The sequence below is a fragment of the Perognathus longimembris genome, chromosome 8 (genome assembly GCF_023159225.1).
Source record: "Perognathus longimembris pacificus isolate PPM17 chromosome 8, ASM2315922v1, whole genome shotgun sequence".
Lineage (NCBI taxonomy): Eukaryota > Metazoa > Chordata > Mammalia > Rodentia > Heteromyidae > Perognathus > Perognathus longimembris.
The window spans coordinates 29360670-29378613 of record NC_063168.1 but is presented as its reverse complement, the minus strand read 5'-3'; the positions used below and the strand labels follow the sequence as shown (position 1 = coordinate 29378613).

At 39.4% G+C, this 17944-nt stretch overlaps 1 protein-coding gene across 3 annotated transcripts in view; it reads left to right on the top strand.

The window, feature by feature from the left end:
• Positions 1-17944, top strand: part of Eva1a (eva-1 homolog A, regulator of programmed cell death) — a 53265-nt gene that overhangs the window by 33014 nt on the left and 2307 nt on the right. For 2 of the 3 annotated variants that reach the window (XM_048352822.1, XM_048352823.1), the window contains 2 exons: positions 598-719; positions 2211-2387. In XM_048352822.1, the coding sequence (XP_048208779.1) occupies positions 2288-2387 (100 nt within the window). In that variant the 5' untranslated portion in view covers positions 598-719; positions 2211-2287. The remainder of the gene's footprint in view (positions 1-597; positions 720-2210; positions 2388-17944) is intronic. The other variant, XM_048352824.1, reaches the window with a different exon arrangement.

The window sequence follows — 17944 nt, the reverse complement described above, 5'->3', positions numbered from 1 at the left end:
TAGACAAGATGGTATGGTGAGCAGAGGTGTTTCATGCTCCAGGAGCCCTGTGATCCATCCTGTTCTTCCTACATACTCCTCAATAAAGTTGGAAGCATAAAAGACCTACCCTGGCTGGATTAAAGAGAGGTCATCTGTATGGAAGGATCAGGTTGTGAGAAAGCACATGTCAGCATTTCCAGGTGTTTCATGCCCACACAAAGCTGTGTGAGACGTTATTTCACAGTCCATCTGAATCTCCTCCCTTCCTGCTCCAGAGAGGTTGGCTTACAAACTTCATTGATGAGGGGCCAGACTGACACATCCCATTCTAGCTGCATTTGTATGTTTTGGCTGATGAGGAGGAAGAGGAAGCACATGTCTTTGTTCTTTTACCTCTTGCTTCCTTTCTGCTATGACCTGGGAGGTTGGTTTTTCTGGCAGGCTAGTCCATGTTCCTCTAGCAATGGGCTTTGTCTCTGAGGTGACTTGGTCTTTCCAAGGATCTGGTCTACACCACCCGTGTTCTCTGCTGTGTTCCTGGTGATGTCAAATTGAAAATGTGAGGTGGTCTCTTGGGTAGGTGATGGTTTTTGTGTCACTTTTTTTTTCTTTCAGGGCCTGAGAAACCAACTGGCTCCAACCAAGTTCAGAATTTTCACTGGCTGAAACGAGTATCAGCAAAGATGACCTTTCTTTACCAGGCACTGCTCTGTTCCTGACAGCACAACTCTTCCCAGGTAGCTAAAGAAATGAGAATATTACTACCCTCTAAGCATTATGTAATGAGATAGCCACCAGTCTGGAACCTACGTGCCAGAAGATTCTCACTGCTGATACAGGGGAAAATGAGCTATTATCAGGAACATTCTATCTCACACCTTTCACCCAGTGGTTACAGTCAGTATAAATAGATGACTCAAAGCTACAAAGATTAGTCAATGAACTAGTAAAATGAAAGCCAACGAATAGCATATCCAATTAGGCTGTTTAGCATGTATCCACATATGCCACACATCCTGGGAAGTCCAGGCCTTTGGTCAGCTCTTTTCCTACTTTAAAAAGTCTGGTGCGAGGTGGTTCCTTCCTTGTACACAGTGCCACTGGCTGTCCCAAGAACTTCTAGGTCCTTTCTCTCTTAGCTATGAGTTTGCTTGTCTTATTTTCTTTCTCCATGATGCCTGTTGCACTTTAACAGAGTGAGAGCTATCTTTTCTGCTGTAATCCATTCCCTCTACCTTCTAGAACAGCATTACTGATGTCTGTGACCACAGGCAGCCTTCTGCTTCTCTGGTCAGCCTGTGCCTCAGTTCCCTGCAGCTGCTAGCAGCATCAAATGTGAATTATTGGAGTCTTGGCCACTTTCCTCCTTCCACTCTCAGGGCCACTCTGTAAAGTCTCTTTGTAGAGTTGGGTCAGAAGAAGATACTGGAGAAGGAATGTGCTGTGCACATCCATGCAAAGGTTCCATTCCTTCATACTGAGATAGATCTCCATCCCTGTCCTGCCCCATGGAAGGATGGTGCTGCCACAGGGAAGTCTGTGGGCTGTGTGTGTGTGTGTGTGTGTGTGTGTGTGTGTGTGTGTATGTGCATGTGTATGTGTTTGTGCATGTGCATGCGTGCACACCCATGGACTGTCTCAACACTGTCACAGGTAGGATCATGGAATGGGGGGATGAGAACAGGCTACACTTACTGCTTACCAAAGTTACCGCTTTTGTAGTTCTGGAATAGCCACCCCTGACCCATTGCCAAGGGGCAGTTTTTGATCTGATAGTCAAGGCAAAGTGAGCAAAGTACATAAGTGTCATCAGTGTAGGCTCCCAGGAAAGCAGAAGATGAGCAAATTGTGATTTGGGGTTAGAATGCAGTGATTGTGGTGATGATAATTTAGACCTGATGTACCAAGAAGGTGAACCTGAGAGAATGCAGTGGAGTGAGTCTTAGGAAAGGTAAGGGAGAGGGCATGTTAGAGTGGGGAGTTGGTAGGAGATAGGGAAAAGAGAAAGGCCAGGAAAAGCAGATGTAAGGCCCTACTGCCTCCCTGAAAATGAGGACGCTCACTTGAACAAACTGGACAGGATCTTTTTCCTGGTGTCTTAGTGGTTCCCTGCTGGGAAAAATAGGTGGCATTTAGGAGACTGGCTTTTGGGATGAGTCTAGGATACCTGGAATAAATCACCTGGGAAACAGAATGTATCTCATCACCTGCTCTTTGTCTCCAAACAGAAGAGAAGAGAGGGAGAGAGAGAGTGGCCAGGCAGCCTTGGCTGAAACATCTTCAAGAGCTCTCTTCTGGATGCCACATGAGGCTGACCATCAGGCTCCACACGGACTCAGGGATCACACAGCCCGAAGACATGAGTTTACTCAGCAATATCCTAGCTGCCTATTCCTTTGTCTTGGGTAAGTATCTGGCACTGGTTGGGCAAGGCTGAGAGCTGGGGCAGGGTCCGAGGCTGCTTCCTGGTCTTGTACTAGGAGGGAATGGTATGTAATCATAGTAAGGGTTCTGCTCTGACAAATTTTAAGATAAAAAAGGTCTTCTGATCGCCAGTTATGCTTGGCATTCTCTGGAATTTGGCAGATGAAGGGTTATAAGAGCTTTATCTTGATGGAAATGTTTGAGTTCTTTTCAGACAAGTGGGTGATGGAAATAGCCTGGAGCTACTAGTGGCTTCTGTCCTAATGCATCAACTCTGATGAGAGAAGGGGATGATGGTAGGCTGCAGCTAGGTGATTTCTGTGTGGGTTTCAACCCCACACAGGTTGCTTCAGTGTGTGTGTGTGTGTGTGTGTGTGTGTGTGTGTGTGTGTGTGTTTACTGTGTTTGGGGGCTGTTTCAGTTTTTAGTCAATTTTCTGGGAGAGAGGGCCACAGAAGGTATGGGAGATCAGGGACAGTATGGTATTTGTTTCTTCCTTGAGTCAAAGTTGACTACTATGATAGTTGACTTTCTCTTCAAGATTATTTTTGGAGATCAAATGCTGTTTGTATCAGAGAAGCTACTAAAATTTACATGGAAATACACTCTATGCTTTGGATGCCCAACTTGCTCTTGTGCTGCTTGCGTGAGTTTTAAATTTTTGATAGTTTGCTTTTGTTCTGTTTCATTCTGTGCTGTCTCTGAATATTGTATGGAAAGAAAGGGATTGAGGTTCTGATTTTATTTCCCTTGGGGAAGGGCTGGTTTTTGTATTCTGATTTTCTATGATTATTTCCCCCTCTGATGTTCAAATGTAAAAGCTGGTGTTTCTCTTTCTCATGGCATATTGAGTCAATGTTGAGAATAAGGGAAGCTTTTTGTTTTGTGAGGAGAACGTGACTGTGGTGGAAGGGTGTTGGTTCCTAGGGATTATCCTGAGAAAGGATTGTCTCTTGTGTTTGGTAAAGTACAGAATGTAGTCCACATGCCCCACCCATCCTGGATTCTGCCTTCAAAGCTCATTGAAGTCCAGGCTATTGGTCAGCTCCTTACCTCACTTAAAAATTGTCTGGAGCTAGGTGGCTCATTTCCTGAATACCCATACCTCTAAGGAATTTCATTTCTGGTATTTTTTCTCAAGTCTGTATCAGGTATGGTGGACTCTGGAGCTGAAATAGGGATGTTTGAAACTTGCTTCTTCTCTTCACAACTGGTTAGATAATGGTTTCCCAACATCCTCTAAATAAAATGGGGGATGAGAGTCAGTCTGGGGTTTGCAAGGTCTCAAAATAGACTTGCACATCAGCTGTTGCAAGAAAATATTTCTGGTGAGAGCAAACAGCGTGCTGGACTTTGGAGCTCTGCTCAGCACAGGAGGTCCCTGGCAATTTTCCATTTCAGCTAGCATGACCCCAGAATGTGATTACTAAATGTGCAACTCATTGAATAGGCTGGTGTTTTACCAAGTGCCTGTGATCTTGTCAGGGCTGAAGGGATACATGGCTCTGTTCGTCTGTCCCCTTCTACTTTCTGTCTTTCTGTGCGATACTCTGGAATTAAAATGTTGCTTGGGATGCTGGAAGGGAATGCTTCTTTTAAGTAAGTGAAGGCTTAGAGGAAAAGAGTGTGAAGGCAATGGAAAGTAGAGTGGCTAAAGTAGCATTTTTTAGATCTAAGGAATAGCCTTGATGATTGACTATTGATTGTGAAATGGGGAATACCCAAGATTGTAAAATAGATAAATAACAGAGTTTAAAATAGGAAGGTAAAAATGATAGTTTCCAAAGAAAATATAGTAAATGGGTAGCTAATGATGCAAAGTATGATATTAGAAATTGTGGTAAATATCCCAGTCTTGTAGTTTTCTTATGATCTCCTTATGCTATATCTTGTCTTCAACTGTTGAGGAGTCTCTCATCCCTTCTGTTTTCTCTCCATATATTAATTGTGTGATGGTTGTCTTTGTTGTTCACTAGACTGGGTTGTCAACTGAAATGGGTAAAGCAAACTTCTGGGTCTATCTTGAGGAATGTTTCTAGAGAGGAGTGTCATGTGTCTCTATGATCTCAGTGAAAGACTCATATTGAACATGGGTGGTACCATCCAATAGGTTGGGGGCCGAGATAGAGCAAAAATGTGGGAGAAAGCTTGATCTTTCCTGTTTGGATTTTGTGAACAGGCATGCTCCACATTTCTTAAGTAAGTGCACTTCTTGCTTTTGCCATTTCCCATGGATATCTTTGGCCTTTGAATATCGATTTAAACCAGGGCTTTTCAGGCCCTTCAGTTGCTGACTGACACTGCATCATGGCTCCTCTATTTCTGAGCCTCCCACTTTCTCTGGATTGTTCTTTAGTCTGTGGATAGCCAATCTGGAACTGCCCAGATCTGATTGTGTAGACCCATCTAATAAATTCCTTATAATTGTATGTGAACTTTATTGGGTCTCTTCCCCTGAGAAGCTTGAGTAATACAAGTTGAAATTCTGTCAAAGTGGTCCATTGTGTTAGCAACAAACTTGCTAATACACAAAACTGCCTTCTTCCTTTGTTCAGCATTTCATGAAACTATCTTAATAAATCTTGACTCTGTGTGGTGTGAGTGTGTCTCTGTGGTGTGAGTGTGTGTGTATGGGTGTGTGTGTGTGGTGTATGGGTGGGTTTATACTGTGTTTGGGGGCTGCGTGAGGTATTTATCAACCATATTATGGGAGAGAGGGAACTAGAGGTATGTAAATCTGACAGCCTGGTCTTTGCCTTTCTTTCTTTTTTTTTTTTTTTTTTTTTTTGTCCAGTCCTGGGGCTTGGACTCATGGCCTGAGCACTGTCCCTGGCTTCTTCCCGCTCAAGGCTAGCACTCTGCCACTTGAGCCACAGCGCCACTTCTGGCCATTTTCTGTATATGTGGTGCTGGGGAATCGAACCCAGGGCCTCATGTATATGAGGCAGGCACTCTTGCCACTAGGCCATATCCCCAGCCCCTGGTCTTTGCCTTTCTTGATTCAAAGTTGATTCTCTGTTAAGATGGCTTATTTACTTGTTGTAGATTTTTTCTGGAGGCCAGATGGTGTTCATATCAAAGGAGCTATTTAAAAATATGTGGAAATACGCTATGCTTTGAATCCCCCAATTAAATTGTACTTAGGCTGCTTGTATGACTCTAATTTTTGATTGTTTTGTTTTATGTTTCTGAATCTCTCTCTAGACAGACATTTAGATATTTAGCCACCTAGAAAAGGTGGCCATTCAATACCTGTCAGATGCCACAATAGATCTAAATGTATTTCCCCTGAGCCCTGGGCAATGTCAGCTGTTGGTAATAAAGAGGTACTATAGACACTTGTGAAAAAAAAGAAGAAAGAAAAGAAAAGGTGGCTACTTTCCTTCTGCAACCAACCTACCAGATATAGTTGTGCTTTCAGGTTGAAACCAGTAGACTCTCATGACCTCCAATTACAGCTGAGCCCTTCAAATAATTATGTAGTCTTTCTGTTTGCTTCTGGATACATCTTGTTCCCATTCTTCACAGAAGCCATTTCATTCACTGACTTTCCCAGTAATTAACAATATTTACTTAGCAAGCACAAGGGCTTGAGATCAGTTCCCAGTAAAACAATGTAAAGTTTGTTTTTGTTTTGTTTTTTACTTTTAAGAAATAAAAAACATTGTGGAAGGAGAAAAAGAACTGGGAGAAAACAAAAGAAGTGACACTGTTCAAAATGAAATGTACTTATTACCTGTACCTGTAACCCCTCTGTACATCACCTTCACAATAAAAATAAAGAAAGAAAGGGAAAAAAATATCACATTAACGATGCAGTGCTGGAGTTAATAACGTAACAGCTTTTAAAATTTTGTATAAAAGTATCCTAACACAAAAGTTAACAAAGAATTAGAATTAATAGTTTGCTAAAGGAAAAAGGTAAAATATCAAGTAAACATAAAATAATTTAAATTCTAGCAAATAAATACAAAATGAAAACATGGAGAAAGTGTATGGCGATAAGGACTTGTACATGGAATTTCTAATTCAGTGGAATTAGAAATTGTTACAACTTCTCAAGAGAGTAATTTGGCAGTTAAAAGTGTGTGTGTATGTGTCTGTGTGTGCATGTGTGTATGTGTGTAGAACTATTCTACATCCCTATGTAGAACTGTTTATATAGTGAAAAATGAGAACATGGTGAATGTTAACTGAAAATATTAATAATGTGCTTCTAAGTGAATAAAGCCTCCTATCATTGAGCATATTTAGTGCATTCTGAGTATTGGTGTACATTCATATATAAATGTCACCATGTTTTGCTGCAACTTATATCTGAGTTCTAGGATTCTACAGGTGTATATCTGTATTATTATTTTTTTCTTAGAAATCATTGCTTTTACTTTGCAATAAATAATGTGATTTATTGGAATATTGATTTTTATTTATAATGTATGTACATTAAACAGTTACCATCTATCTTCTCTCACTTTGTGAGCTATATATCTAAGTGTCCTGGATGTGTTTTAGCCTAGAATAGAATACTGTCCTCCTTAAATGTACTCCTTCTGTTGCATAGCTGTGTAGGGCTGCTCACTGCCCCTATACAACCAGCTAAGGTTGGGCCATGACACATGACACAGCCCACAGCCGGTGGTATCCCTTCTATGTTCCCTCTAGCACTGATGTAGTTGGAGCCTCATTATCCTGCTTGAATTACCATCATGGCATTTTCCATTGTCTTCGGTCTTGCTTCATAGTCTACATTTTGTAGCAAACTGTTCTTTGCAAGATGCATCTGTGATGATGCCGTTCTTTTGATCTTTTTCAGAATCCCTCAGTGCCCCCCTTCATTATCTATGGGATGAAATCCAAACACTTCTGTATGATTTAACAGAATTTTTTTTCAGCTCTAAGTAGTAGAACTCTTCAGGTTAGGAGCCTAAAGCAAGCACTAGTAGTTCTCTTTCCCTTCCATGTTTCCCCACATGGGTTTTATTTTCTTTTTTCTCAGCACTTGAAAATAGAGTTAACTTTTCTTACTTCAACTATTTTCAAGCAAGCTATTAGAACCAGAACATAGTGCTTTGTAATGAAGATAATAATCTCATTTAAAAATTATAGCCTCATGAATAACTTTGAAAAGAGTCATTAGAAAGAGTAAATGGAGCCATTACTTACTGTAATTTAATGATCTGAATATTTAATATGGTCACCTGGATTAAGTTTTTCCTTAAAAAGTCACCTTTGCAGTGAGTTTCATGCTCATAAGTCTATTACCTGCTTACACCCAAGACCTCATGTTTACCTCCCTATTTCTCCTCATCCCCTTAACATCATATAATATACTTAGTTTATAATATATTTAGTTGTTGGTTATTGTCTGTCCTACTAGAAAACAAACTCCCAGGAGCAGAGATTTTTTTTTGTTTCTTTTGTTAGCTACTATATGTCCTCAGCATATCCTCTAGTAGTTCCTAGAAGCTATCAGATGCTTAATAAATCAAGGAATGACTGTACATGGCTCAATAACCACACAGCATAACAAGGAAAACAGACATGTAGCGAGACATCTAAAACTGCAGCCTCCCTGTCCATATCATTTATAATATCTTTTTAAATTTGTTTTTATTACTATAAAGATGATATACAGAGAGGTTACAGTTACATAAGTCAGGAAATGAGTACATTTCTTCTTGGACAGTGTCACCCCTTCCCTCATCCTCTCCCAGTTTTTCCCTCCCATTCCTTCCCACAAGTTGTATAGTCAATTTTCAACATAGAGTCTAGTGAGTAATGCTTGCTGTTTTTGTTCATCTTTTGTCTCTCCATTTCTCTGTCCCCCCCTCCCAAAAGCAGATAAATGAACAAACAAGACAAAAGGAAAAGAAAAGAAAAACAGCAACAAAGAAAAGAAACTCATGTTTCCATTTGCTGGAGTTCATTTAAAAAAATACTATGTTGCATGATCAGAGACACATATAGGCATTGCATCTGTTTGTTTCTCTCCTAAGAGTATCCTCACCATGTTTGAGTGCATATAATACTGTATAATTTATCATTGTAGATCTCACTTCTGCATGTGAGAGAAAACATGCAGTTTGCCTCTCTGTGCTTGGCTTACCTCATTTAACGGACTTGTTCTAGGTCCATCCATTTTCCTTAAGAATACTTCATATTTTTCTTTCTAATGCTTGGGTAAATAGTTCACAATCTTAAGCTATCACTGTGCTTCTCTGTACTCATCCAGAGCTCTTCACGAAGATGTAAAGAAATATCGACTCGTGATCTCCAACTTTCCCATTTTGTGCACACACAGTATACCAGTCATATTGGACATTTTAATTCATTTTTTCAAGTATATTGTTTTATGCTTTTCTTTTTTTACTGAACAACCCATTCTGGAGGTATTTTAGGCCACTCTACAGACATGTTCATCTTTCTTTTAGACAACTGTATACTGTTCAGTTGTACAGATGGGCCACCCACAGTTAAACGAGCTGTTTACAGATGGCTAATGGGAATGGGTCAAATCTTTTCCAACACAGATTATTGCACTATTGTTCACAAGCCAAATCTGGCCAGACAAATCCCTGTTCTGATAATTAAAAGTTTTATGTGAAAGACAGTCATGCCTATTCATATATGAATATGCTTGCTTTTACCTTGCATCAGAGTTGAGTTTTTAGAACAGAGACTGACCCTTTAGAGCTAAAGGTTGCTGACACTTGATCTCCAGAAACAAAAACTAAATGACATTTAGGCATTTTCTGTGAACAAAGAGATCTGTAATTACTGTTTGTGATATAACTATGCAAATGCATTTGCAGAATTTTCAAAAACAACATTGCTGGACTAAATTAAAGTATATATAAATTCTTAGGGAAAAGTATCCACAAATTGACATTTAAGGAGTTTTACTAATTTACTCTTTAAAATATGTATAAAAAACACCTTTACCAGTGTTTTCAATGTTTCCTGTAATGGGCCAGAGAGTAAATCATCTCTGTTCTAAAACACAGCTCTTTCGCAGCCTAAAAACAAGTACTGGCAATGTGTATGTGTTCAAATAAAACTTTATTTATGAGAACAGAAGTATGACCAGATTTGGCTTGTGAAACGTGCACACCAAACCTTGATTTTTTTGTTTTGGCCAGAGGGCTTGAACTCAGGGCCTGGGTGCTGTCTCTAAGCTCCTTTTGCTCAAGGCTGGCACTCTACCACTTTGAATTACAGCGCCATTTCTGGTATTCTGGTGGTTAATTGGAGATAAGAATCTCACAGTCTTTCCTGCCAGGGCTTGCTTTGAATCACAATCCTCACATCTCAGTCTCTCCAGTAGCTAGGATTACAGGTCTGAACTACTAGGGCCTAAACTTTGAGTATTTCTTCATATGTAGAAGAGCCATTTTTTTGTTTTGTTTTGTTTTGTTTTTTGCTGTTTTGTGTCTTGCTCATTATGTTTTATCTGTTTTCCTTTTTCATTGTTGACCTTTTTCTTGATGCTCTTTCTAGGTACTCTTTATGTATTAGCCCTTTGTGATACATTTTACAGATATTTCTTTTAATTTTTCTTTTGACTTTGCTTATGGTATTTTTTCAATGCTGAAATTTAGAGAACAATTTGATATATTTTCTCATTTAACCAATATTCCTTGAGTGTGTGCCAACTGCATAGTAGTTAACCAGAACTGTTTTAATTGTAATTAATGTAATACTAGAAAGTAATAAATATATAGGAGAATTTTTAAATAAATATATGCAAATGTATTATATAAACTATGATGCACATATTAAATGAATAAATTTTCAACTGAAGTTTTAGAAGTTTTATACTCATGATTTAATTTAATAACTATTTGGGAGAAACCCACCAAGAACAATGCACTGTATTGGATTCTTTGACTAGCCACAGTGAGTCACATGGGCTCTGCCCTAAAATTTTCTCACTGACATGTGGAAAAGATAAGAGTTATATCAATAATTATAAAAAAAAAATTACATGAAGTGCTGACTAAATCAGAGGGGCCAATTTATCATGCTCTTCTTTCCTTCCAACCATGAAGACTCAGAAAACATCAGACTGCATGGACTTCAGCAGTGAAAAAGCCAGATTAGAAAGCTGAACAGGCTCTTCTCTCTCTCTTCTTCACGTGTCTCTGGGAGACTGTAGAGCTGAAGCCTCTTCTCAGTGCAAGTACATGCAGATAAAGGCTGGGGAAGAAGTAGGTAGGGCAGGAGAGAAGGAAGAAAAGAAGAGAAAGGAGGAAAGAGGGAATGTGGGAGAGGAAAAGAGACAGGGGAAAGAAAGAGGAGAGAGAGAGAGAGAGAAAAGAGAGAACAGATAGATAAAGCATCTTTGAGTCTTTGCCAGGATTGTGGACAATCCTTTTCACAGCAGCAGCGATTGAGAAGTGTAGGGAACTGGGAGCTTTCGTGTGGGGTGCTTATTGCATAGTAGGCAAGATTTTGAAAGGGAATGAAATCAACAAGTACCCTTAGAGCTGTGCTGGTGAAGACAATTTTAGAGGGGTAGCAAGTCCAGGATGGACGGAGGAGGAAGTTTTCTCTAGGACTTCAAAGAGGACAGACATGTGAGTGAGAGCCTCTCTCTTCTATGGAGTGGGGCTAATACCATAAAGAAACATCCTTAGAATGCCCTAAGAGGTCAGCATAGACCTATCTCAGGCCTCCCTCATTCCATAGAAGCCCTGTTATTTAAAACAACAACAAAAAACCCCAAAATTTTAATCTCTTTCATTTAAAGTACTGAAAGCTCCGGGGTCAGCAAGACAGCCAGAAAGGGGAAATGTTAGCTTTTCATGGAGACCAGCTGAAATGGCCTGGCCTGGTTGTTGCTGCCCTTTCCCGAAGAACCTGCTGAGCATCATCTGACCTCCAAGGGTGAAAATGAAATTAGCCTGGGGATCTCCACATAGGGCCTCTTCCTGACTGTGAAACAATGACCCTGCAGGAAACAAGATACAGTAATACATTTATTTTTATTTATTAAGAAAAAACAACCAACAATAGCCCTCCCTACTCTTGTTTCCTGGGTAATTAACAGCTGTCTGGATTTGGTTAAGACCAGGGTGGATCACTGGCCAAGAGGAAGTGACCTGGAGCAGAAAGGATTAGAAGAGAGCAAAAACAACCACGACAGGACTCCAGTTTTGATATCTTCATAAACATGATGAAGAAGCATGATATAAATCACATCAGCTATGATAGCTGTACCAAATATTTGCCAAGGACCCAGTGAAGCCAGATAAAACCCCTTGCCCTATATGGTTGGGCATCTATAGGAATCTGTGTCTAGGATACTATGTGAATAAGTGAGGATCGGATAGGAATAGGATCGAGTTAGTTAAGCTAAAATGAGAATAGCAGTTTCCAAACTAGAGTTCAGAAATGATTTCAAAGTAAGTACTGTGACATGGTGACACATGTCTATAAGCACTCAGGAGGCTGAGATAAGAGGATTGAGAGTTCCAGGCCAACCCAGGCTACATAGTGAGACCCTGTCTTATAAAACCAAACCAAATATCCCAGAAAAAGTTAGGTGAGGTAAGGGCAGGAGACATGATAGTATGATTTATTTTTCTTCCTTTACTGTTGAATAGAGTTGCCATTCCTAATAAAAGTATAGACTTGTCTCATTCATATAAGGCTCATTTTTTAAACAAGAGTAACACTTACCTACTTTCCTAAGTTGTAGCATTGGGAGCAGATAGATGAACAGCAGGAAGATATTTTTCAAAAACCTATAAAAAATTCAGCAAAAGATGTATAGCACTATCTATATGTCTGTCTGTCTGTCTCCTTTCCTTTGTCCTTTTCTCATCCCTCTCTTCCTTCCCTTAGTGTGTCTCCTTTACTTTATGTAAGCATGTATGTCGTATGTGTATCTGTATACCTGAATATGTGTGTATATGGCTTTTTTTAAAGAAAAAGGTCTCAATATGTAGTTCAGGCTAGCCTTAAATTCACTGTATATCTCCAGGTTGGCTTCAAACATTCACTCTTCCTTCCTCCACTTCCCACGTGCTGACATAATAAGAATGGGCCACTATGCCTGACTCTGTATTTTTAAACATTCTTAAATTCTAATGTTAGGAAAGGGGGCAAAAGGAGATTCTGCTTGGGATGGGGCTAGGAAGTGAAGGAATTGTCCAGTCTCTTCCACTTTGACTGACCAGCATTTACAGACTGGTGGTAGCATATGGCCAATGTGACTATACTAGAAACTTTCTAGTCTGAAAATCTTAATAGCAAACATGGGCAAGTCTACAAGAAAAACAGGTAAAATTATGGCACTCCAGGCTTACATGGTTTGCTCCTTGAGTGGATACCTGAACTCTTGAGAACTTAAAAAAAAAACAACCCACAAGATTTTTAAACTCCCAGCATACATTGCATAGCTCAGTGGGCATATATAAGCTCTTGGTCAGTTTCATGTTATCTTCAGTTGTGTTTAAATCATGTGATCTGTTGAGTATTTCCTCACCCTTTAACTGTGTGACTCTATGTTTCCCAAAAAGAAAATGGTGCTTCCCCCAAAGCAAGGTAAAATTATTGTGCTTAATTTAAATGACAAATGGAGAAATTTACATTCATTTTAAGGCAGTGTGTCTTTACTGAAAGTTGCAATGAATTAAGCATCTGCAGTTTTTGAGAGAAACAGCATGAAATAAGATCTGGTTTTTGTTAGAGTATTAGTGTGTACAACAGTAATAAAACCTACTCCATGAAGTTCCAAGTATGGCTGCCTAGACCTACTATAAGTATGGTTTGGGTCTAAGTGAGTAATTTTAGTGAGTAATTAACCACACACATTCTGAACATCCTAGTTTTCCCCTCAGTGGTGGTCTCCTTGGAACCACATACTTGCTAATACCTAGGGTCTGCTGTATTAATGTCTCCTTCTGAACTATTATAGCTTCCATTCTCTCCAGGTGTATGGTAGAAAACCCAGAGAACAGCTGGGCACTGATGGATGGGTCATGCCTGTAATCCTAGCTACTCAGGAGGCTGGGATCTGAGGATTTCAATTCAAAGTCAGCCCATATCCTCGTGAGACTCTTAACTGCAATTTACCACTCAAAAACCGGAAGTGGAGCTGTGGCCAAAATGAAAGAGTGCTAGCCTTGAACAAAGAGTGCAGGGACAGTGCCCAGGCCGCACAACCACCATCACCATCACCACCAACAACAAAAGTGAAAACAAAAACTAGTCTCACAGCTCATCCACAAGAAATGGTCACAAAATGTCAGTCACAGTGGCTCCATTTGCTGATTTACACTCACTCCTTTAGTGGAGCCCCTTCCCCCTTTTCCTGTCCATGGGATCAGAGCCAGCCTCCCATTGATGACTGTTCCTTCAAGGGTATTACATTCAAAACAGGACTGTCCCTCACTTTTGTGCATGTAGAAAAGCCATGGCTTGATTATAATTGGCTCAACCTCTTTAGTTTGAAGAGGGCGAATCTACTCAATGCCAGAAATCAAAATCTTTTTATTGCCAGGCCCTACTGATTATCTCTAATTTATATGCTCAAAGTCATACTTCCTAAACCAGCTCATTCAGGATGATCTTAAATTCTTCTCATAAGGGAAAAGTTTCGTAATAACCTTCTGTAGAATGTTAATGAAGTGATCTTAATAAAATTCTAAGAAAATTTGTTAGAATATTTCATACTATCAAAATGGAGAATTAAATATTTTGTGAAGTTCAAAGCATATCACTTTAAGCAGTACTACATTAAATAATATAAGAGAATTCTATTTTGCTTTTTATTTTCTTGTTTTGACTCTTCTCCTTTTTCTTTTCTTCATTTTTACTTTCTTTTTGTTGTTGTTGTTGGTGGTATTGGGGTCTGAACTCAGAGCCCAGTGCTCTCACAGCAGGTGCTCTACCACTTAAGCCAAATCCTTCCATCCCTTTTGCTTTAGTAATTTATTTCTGAATAGGTTTTTATATTTATGGCCATGCGCAATCCTGGTGAGAGCCTTCAATTTGTGCTTCCCACATAGCTGGGATATGGGGAAGTGGAGAAGGAGAAAGGAAAAACCTCCCATGTTCCTGAATAGGGAGGATTAATATCATGAAAATGGCAATACTGCCAAGAGCTAGCTACAAATTCAATGCAATACCCATCAATATCCCAACATCATTCTTTAGTGAAATAGAAGAAGCAACTCAGAAATTCATATGGGATAATAAAAAGACCTGAAAAGAAAAAGCACAATCCTTAGCACAAACAACAGTGCTGGAGTAATATCAAACCAAACTTCTAACTCCATTACAAAGCTATAGTAATAAAAACAGCATGGAACTGGCACAAAAACAGGCCTGAGGACCAATGGAATCGAACTGAAGACCCAGAAATGAACATGCAGACCTATGGTCATCTAATCTTTGATGAGGGAGCCAAAAAAAAAATAGGATAGAAGAAAGACAACCTCTTTAACAAATGATGTGGGCAAAATTGGCTCAACACCTGGAGAAAAAAAGAGAAACAGGATAAATTGAAGTGAAAGATTATTAGTGTAAGATAAGGTTTTATATGAGACTGGAAGGAGAAAAGGAATTTTGAAACATAAAATTAAAGCTTATCGGAAATAGATTTCATAAAGGGATGAATGAGTCCCCTTGTTAGCTTATATAGTCATGGGTAAATATTGCTAACTGCCATTTGGTATGGTCTTGAGATGCAAAGCAAGAGGATCATATGAGTTCCATACCGGGATAGGCTACATAGTAAGACTCTCTTTCTCTCTCTCTCTCTCTTTCTGTGTGTGTGTGTGTGTGTGTGTGTGTGTGTGTGACTTATTACAAGATGAGGCACAATGATTCAATGAAAATGTTATTCCTAGTTTTCATTTTTATGCATATAGTTGTTGAGAAAGTTGCTTCCAATAAATACATAGGAAAGAACAAAAGTCTTATTTTAATAATGTTATTCAAGTTTTTGAATTAAATTTGTGTTCTATGCCAAAAACAAAGGTGATCTGTCATCAGAAATTATTTTTAATTATCCATCAACTGACAAGTTGATTAGGCCTTTTTTTTGTTCTGTTGACAACCAAGAACTGGAAACAGACTTAGAATAGGATGTACTACTACCCAGTCTTTAGAGGCTTTAGCTTCCTGATATTGATAACATATGCTAAGTTATTTTGCTTGGTAGCTATTTTTGCACTCTGGGGAAAAATAAGGCTCAGTGTGCAAATAAGGTTCAAGTGTGCAAAGTTAATCTGCTTCTTGTGAAATGGGGAAGATTGTGAGGTGTGGGATGGATGAGCACATCCCTCCACCATAGGTGTCTTCTCACATAAGTCTAGTAGGAAACAATAAAGTATCTGCCCACTGAAAAACATTGAATTGGTTCCCTTATTGCCAGGGGCACCTAGTTAATGGTGTCCATGTTCCCACATGGGCAATTGTTCCTACTGTGAACACTACCTATCTACAGAAAAGCACACATTAGTGAGGTGATACTCAGGCCTTTCCAGACTCACAGAGATTTGAAAAGTCAGTAGCTTAATGGGGATGTGGACAGAAAGGAGGACCATGGGCTCCCTGGCTAGCTGTCATGTCAAATACAATTACTTCATTCCTGCTTTAGAATGCAGTTGGCAAGCCAGGTGCCAGTGAATCATGGCTGTAATCCTAGGTACTCAGGAGGCTGAGATCTGAGAATCAAAACTCAAAGCCGCAGAAGACAAATCTGAGAGATTCTTATCTCTAATTAAACAGCAAAAACCTAGAAATGTAGTCTCAGGTGGTAGAGCATCAAAAGCTAAGGGCACAAGGTCCTGAATTCAAGCCCTAGTACTGGCATGCATACACACACACACACACACACACACACACACACACACACACACACACACGTTGAAGAAAACCAACTCAGCAACTGAGAGTAGGTTTCTGAGGACAAGTCAAGCCTGTTTTAGAGTGAAATGACTCCTCCTAGAGACCCTAGAACAAAGCAGACAAGCCAAGACATGAGTGGGAAAGATTTTATCTTGATAAACAGCTGCTGCCAACATTCAGACTGAGCCTCCCTTACTTAATGCTTTTTGGATGTACTTTCACAGCAAACCAGACGTGTGCTTTACTAATATTACCTTGGCACTTCTCAGTCCAGTTAGCCATCAAGATTGACCACCACCTTTCTTAGATTCTTCATTCACCGTGTGTTTCCAGAGCTCCTTTTTTTACTTCTTTGCAGCATGGGGGGGGGGCAGGGGGTTGACCTGTTTCCTCAGTTCTCTCAGTGTTTTCCAGTATTATCTGGATAGAATCCAGTCACAGCCTGAACTTGCTTCCATAAATGACTACTTCACCTACTGTGCTTGTCTTCTGCTTTCTTCTCCACTGAACTCTTTATTCTTATAATTTATATATGTTTATTTACTTGACTTATTTTGATCGGGATTTCAGAGAAAGGGGGGAATCTTTAATACCATTGGTTCAACATGTTCTATTTAGACTGATAGCGCCTTTGATTTTGTATAGATTAGAGTACATGAACTTAAAGATGCCCACGTCCTTTGAGGCAACTGTTCCATTTCTTTTTTTTAATTTATTTTTTATTATTATTATTTTTTTGGCCAGTCCTGGGGCCTGGACTCAGGGCCTGAGCATGTCTCTGGCTTCTTTTTGCTCAAGGCTAACACTCTGCCACTTGAGCCACAGCGCCACTTCTGGCCATTTTCTGCATATGTGGTGCTGGGGAATTGAACCCAGGGCCTCATGTATACGGGGCAAGCACTCTTGCCACTAGGCCATATCCCCAGCTCCAACTATTCCATTTCTAAATAACAAACCTACATAAGTGATCCCACAAGTACAAAGAGATACTGGTACATTGTCTATAGTATTGATAGTAAATATGAAAAATTAGAAACAATTTATATAGTATTGGTAAGAAAATGATTGGAAACCAGGCTTGATAGCTGATACCTGTTCAAGGTCAGCCCAGGCAAAATGTGTCTGAGACTCTATCTCAAACAACAACAAAAAAAAGGTGTGGATGGTGATGTACACTTATCATCGTTTTCACTCGAGTTGTAAATAGAACAATTGCTTTTAAGAATGAGAAGAAATACTTCAGTAAACATATGGTACAAAACTCTACTTCATAGCAATTTTTAAATATGTTGTTGACCTAAATACACAGATACAAAAATCTAAGTCATATTCTTAAATTCAGAAAGCAAATATATATCATCTATGATTCTATTTGTATTTTTCTAAACCACAAAACAGTATTACTGTGAGTCACATTTACAAGTGAATATCAAATATGGGAAATTAATTTGGCTAAGTCCATCTTGAATCTCTCAGCTTGGGTCAGACCTGTGGCCCAAAGGCTTTCATTCACAGGAGCCATTATTGAGCTTACTAAGCATATTGCTTATCAGACTAATTAGATTCTTCTCTCACCAAGGAAAAGCTCCCATACTTACTCTTCTTTCAGTAAAGCTTGATGAGATCATTCCTAAATACCTATATAGTACTGGCTTTACATGTGTGATTAAGTTCTCCA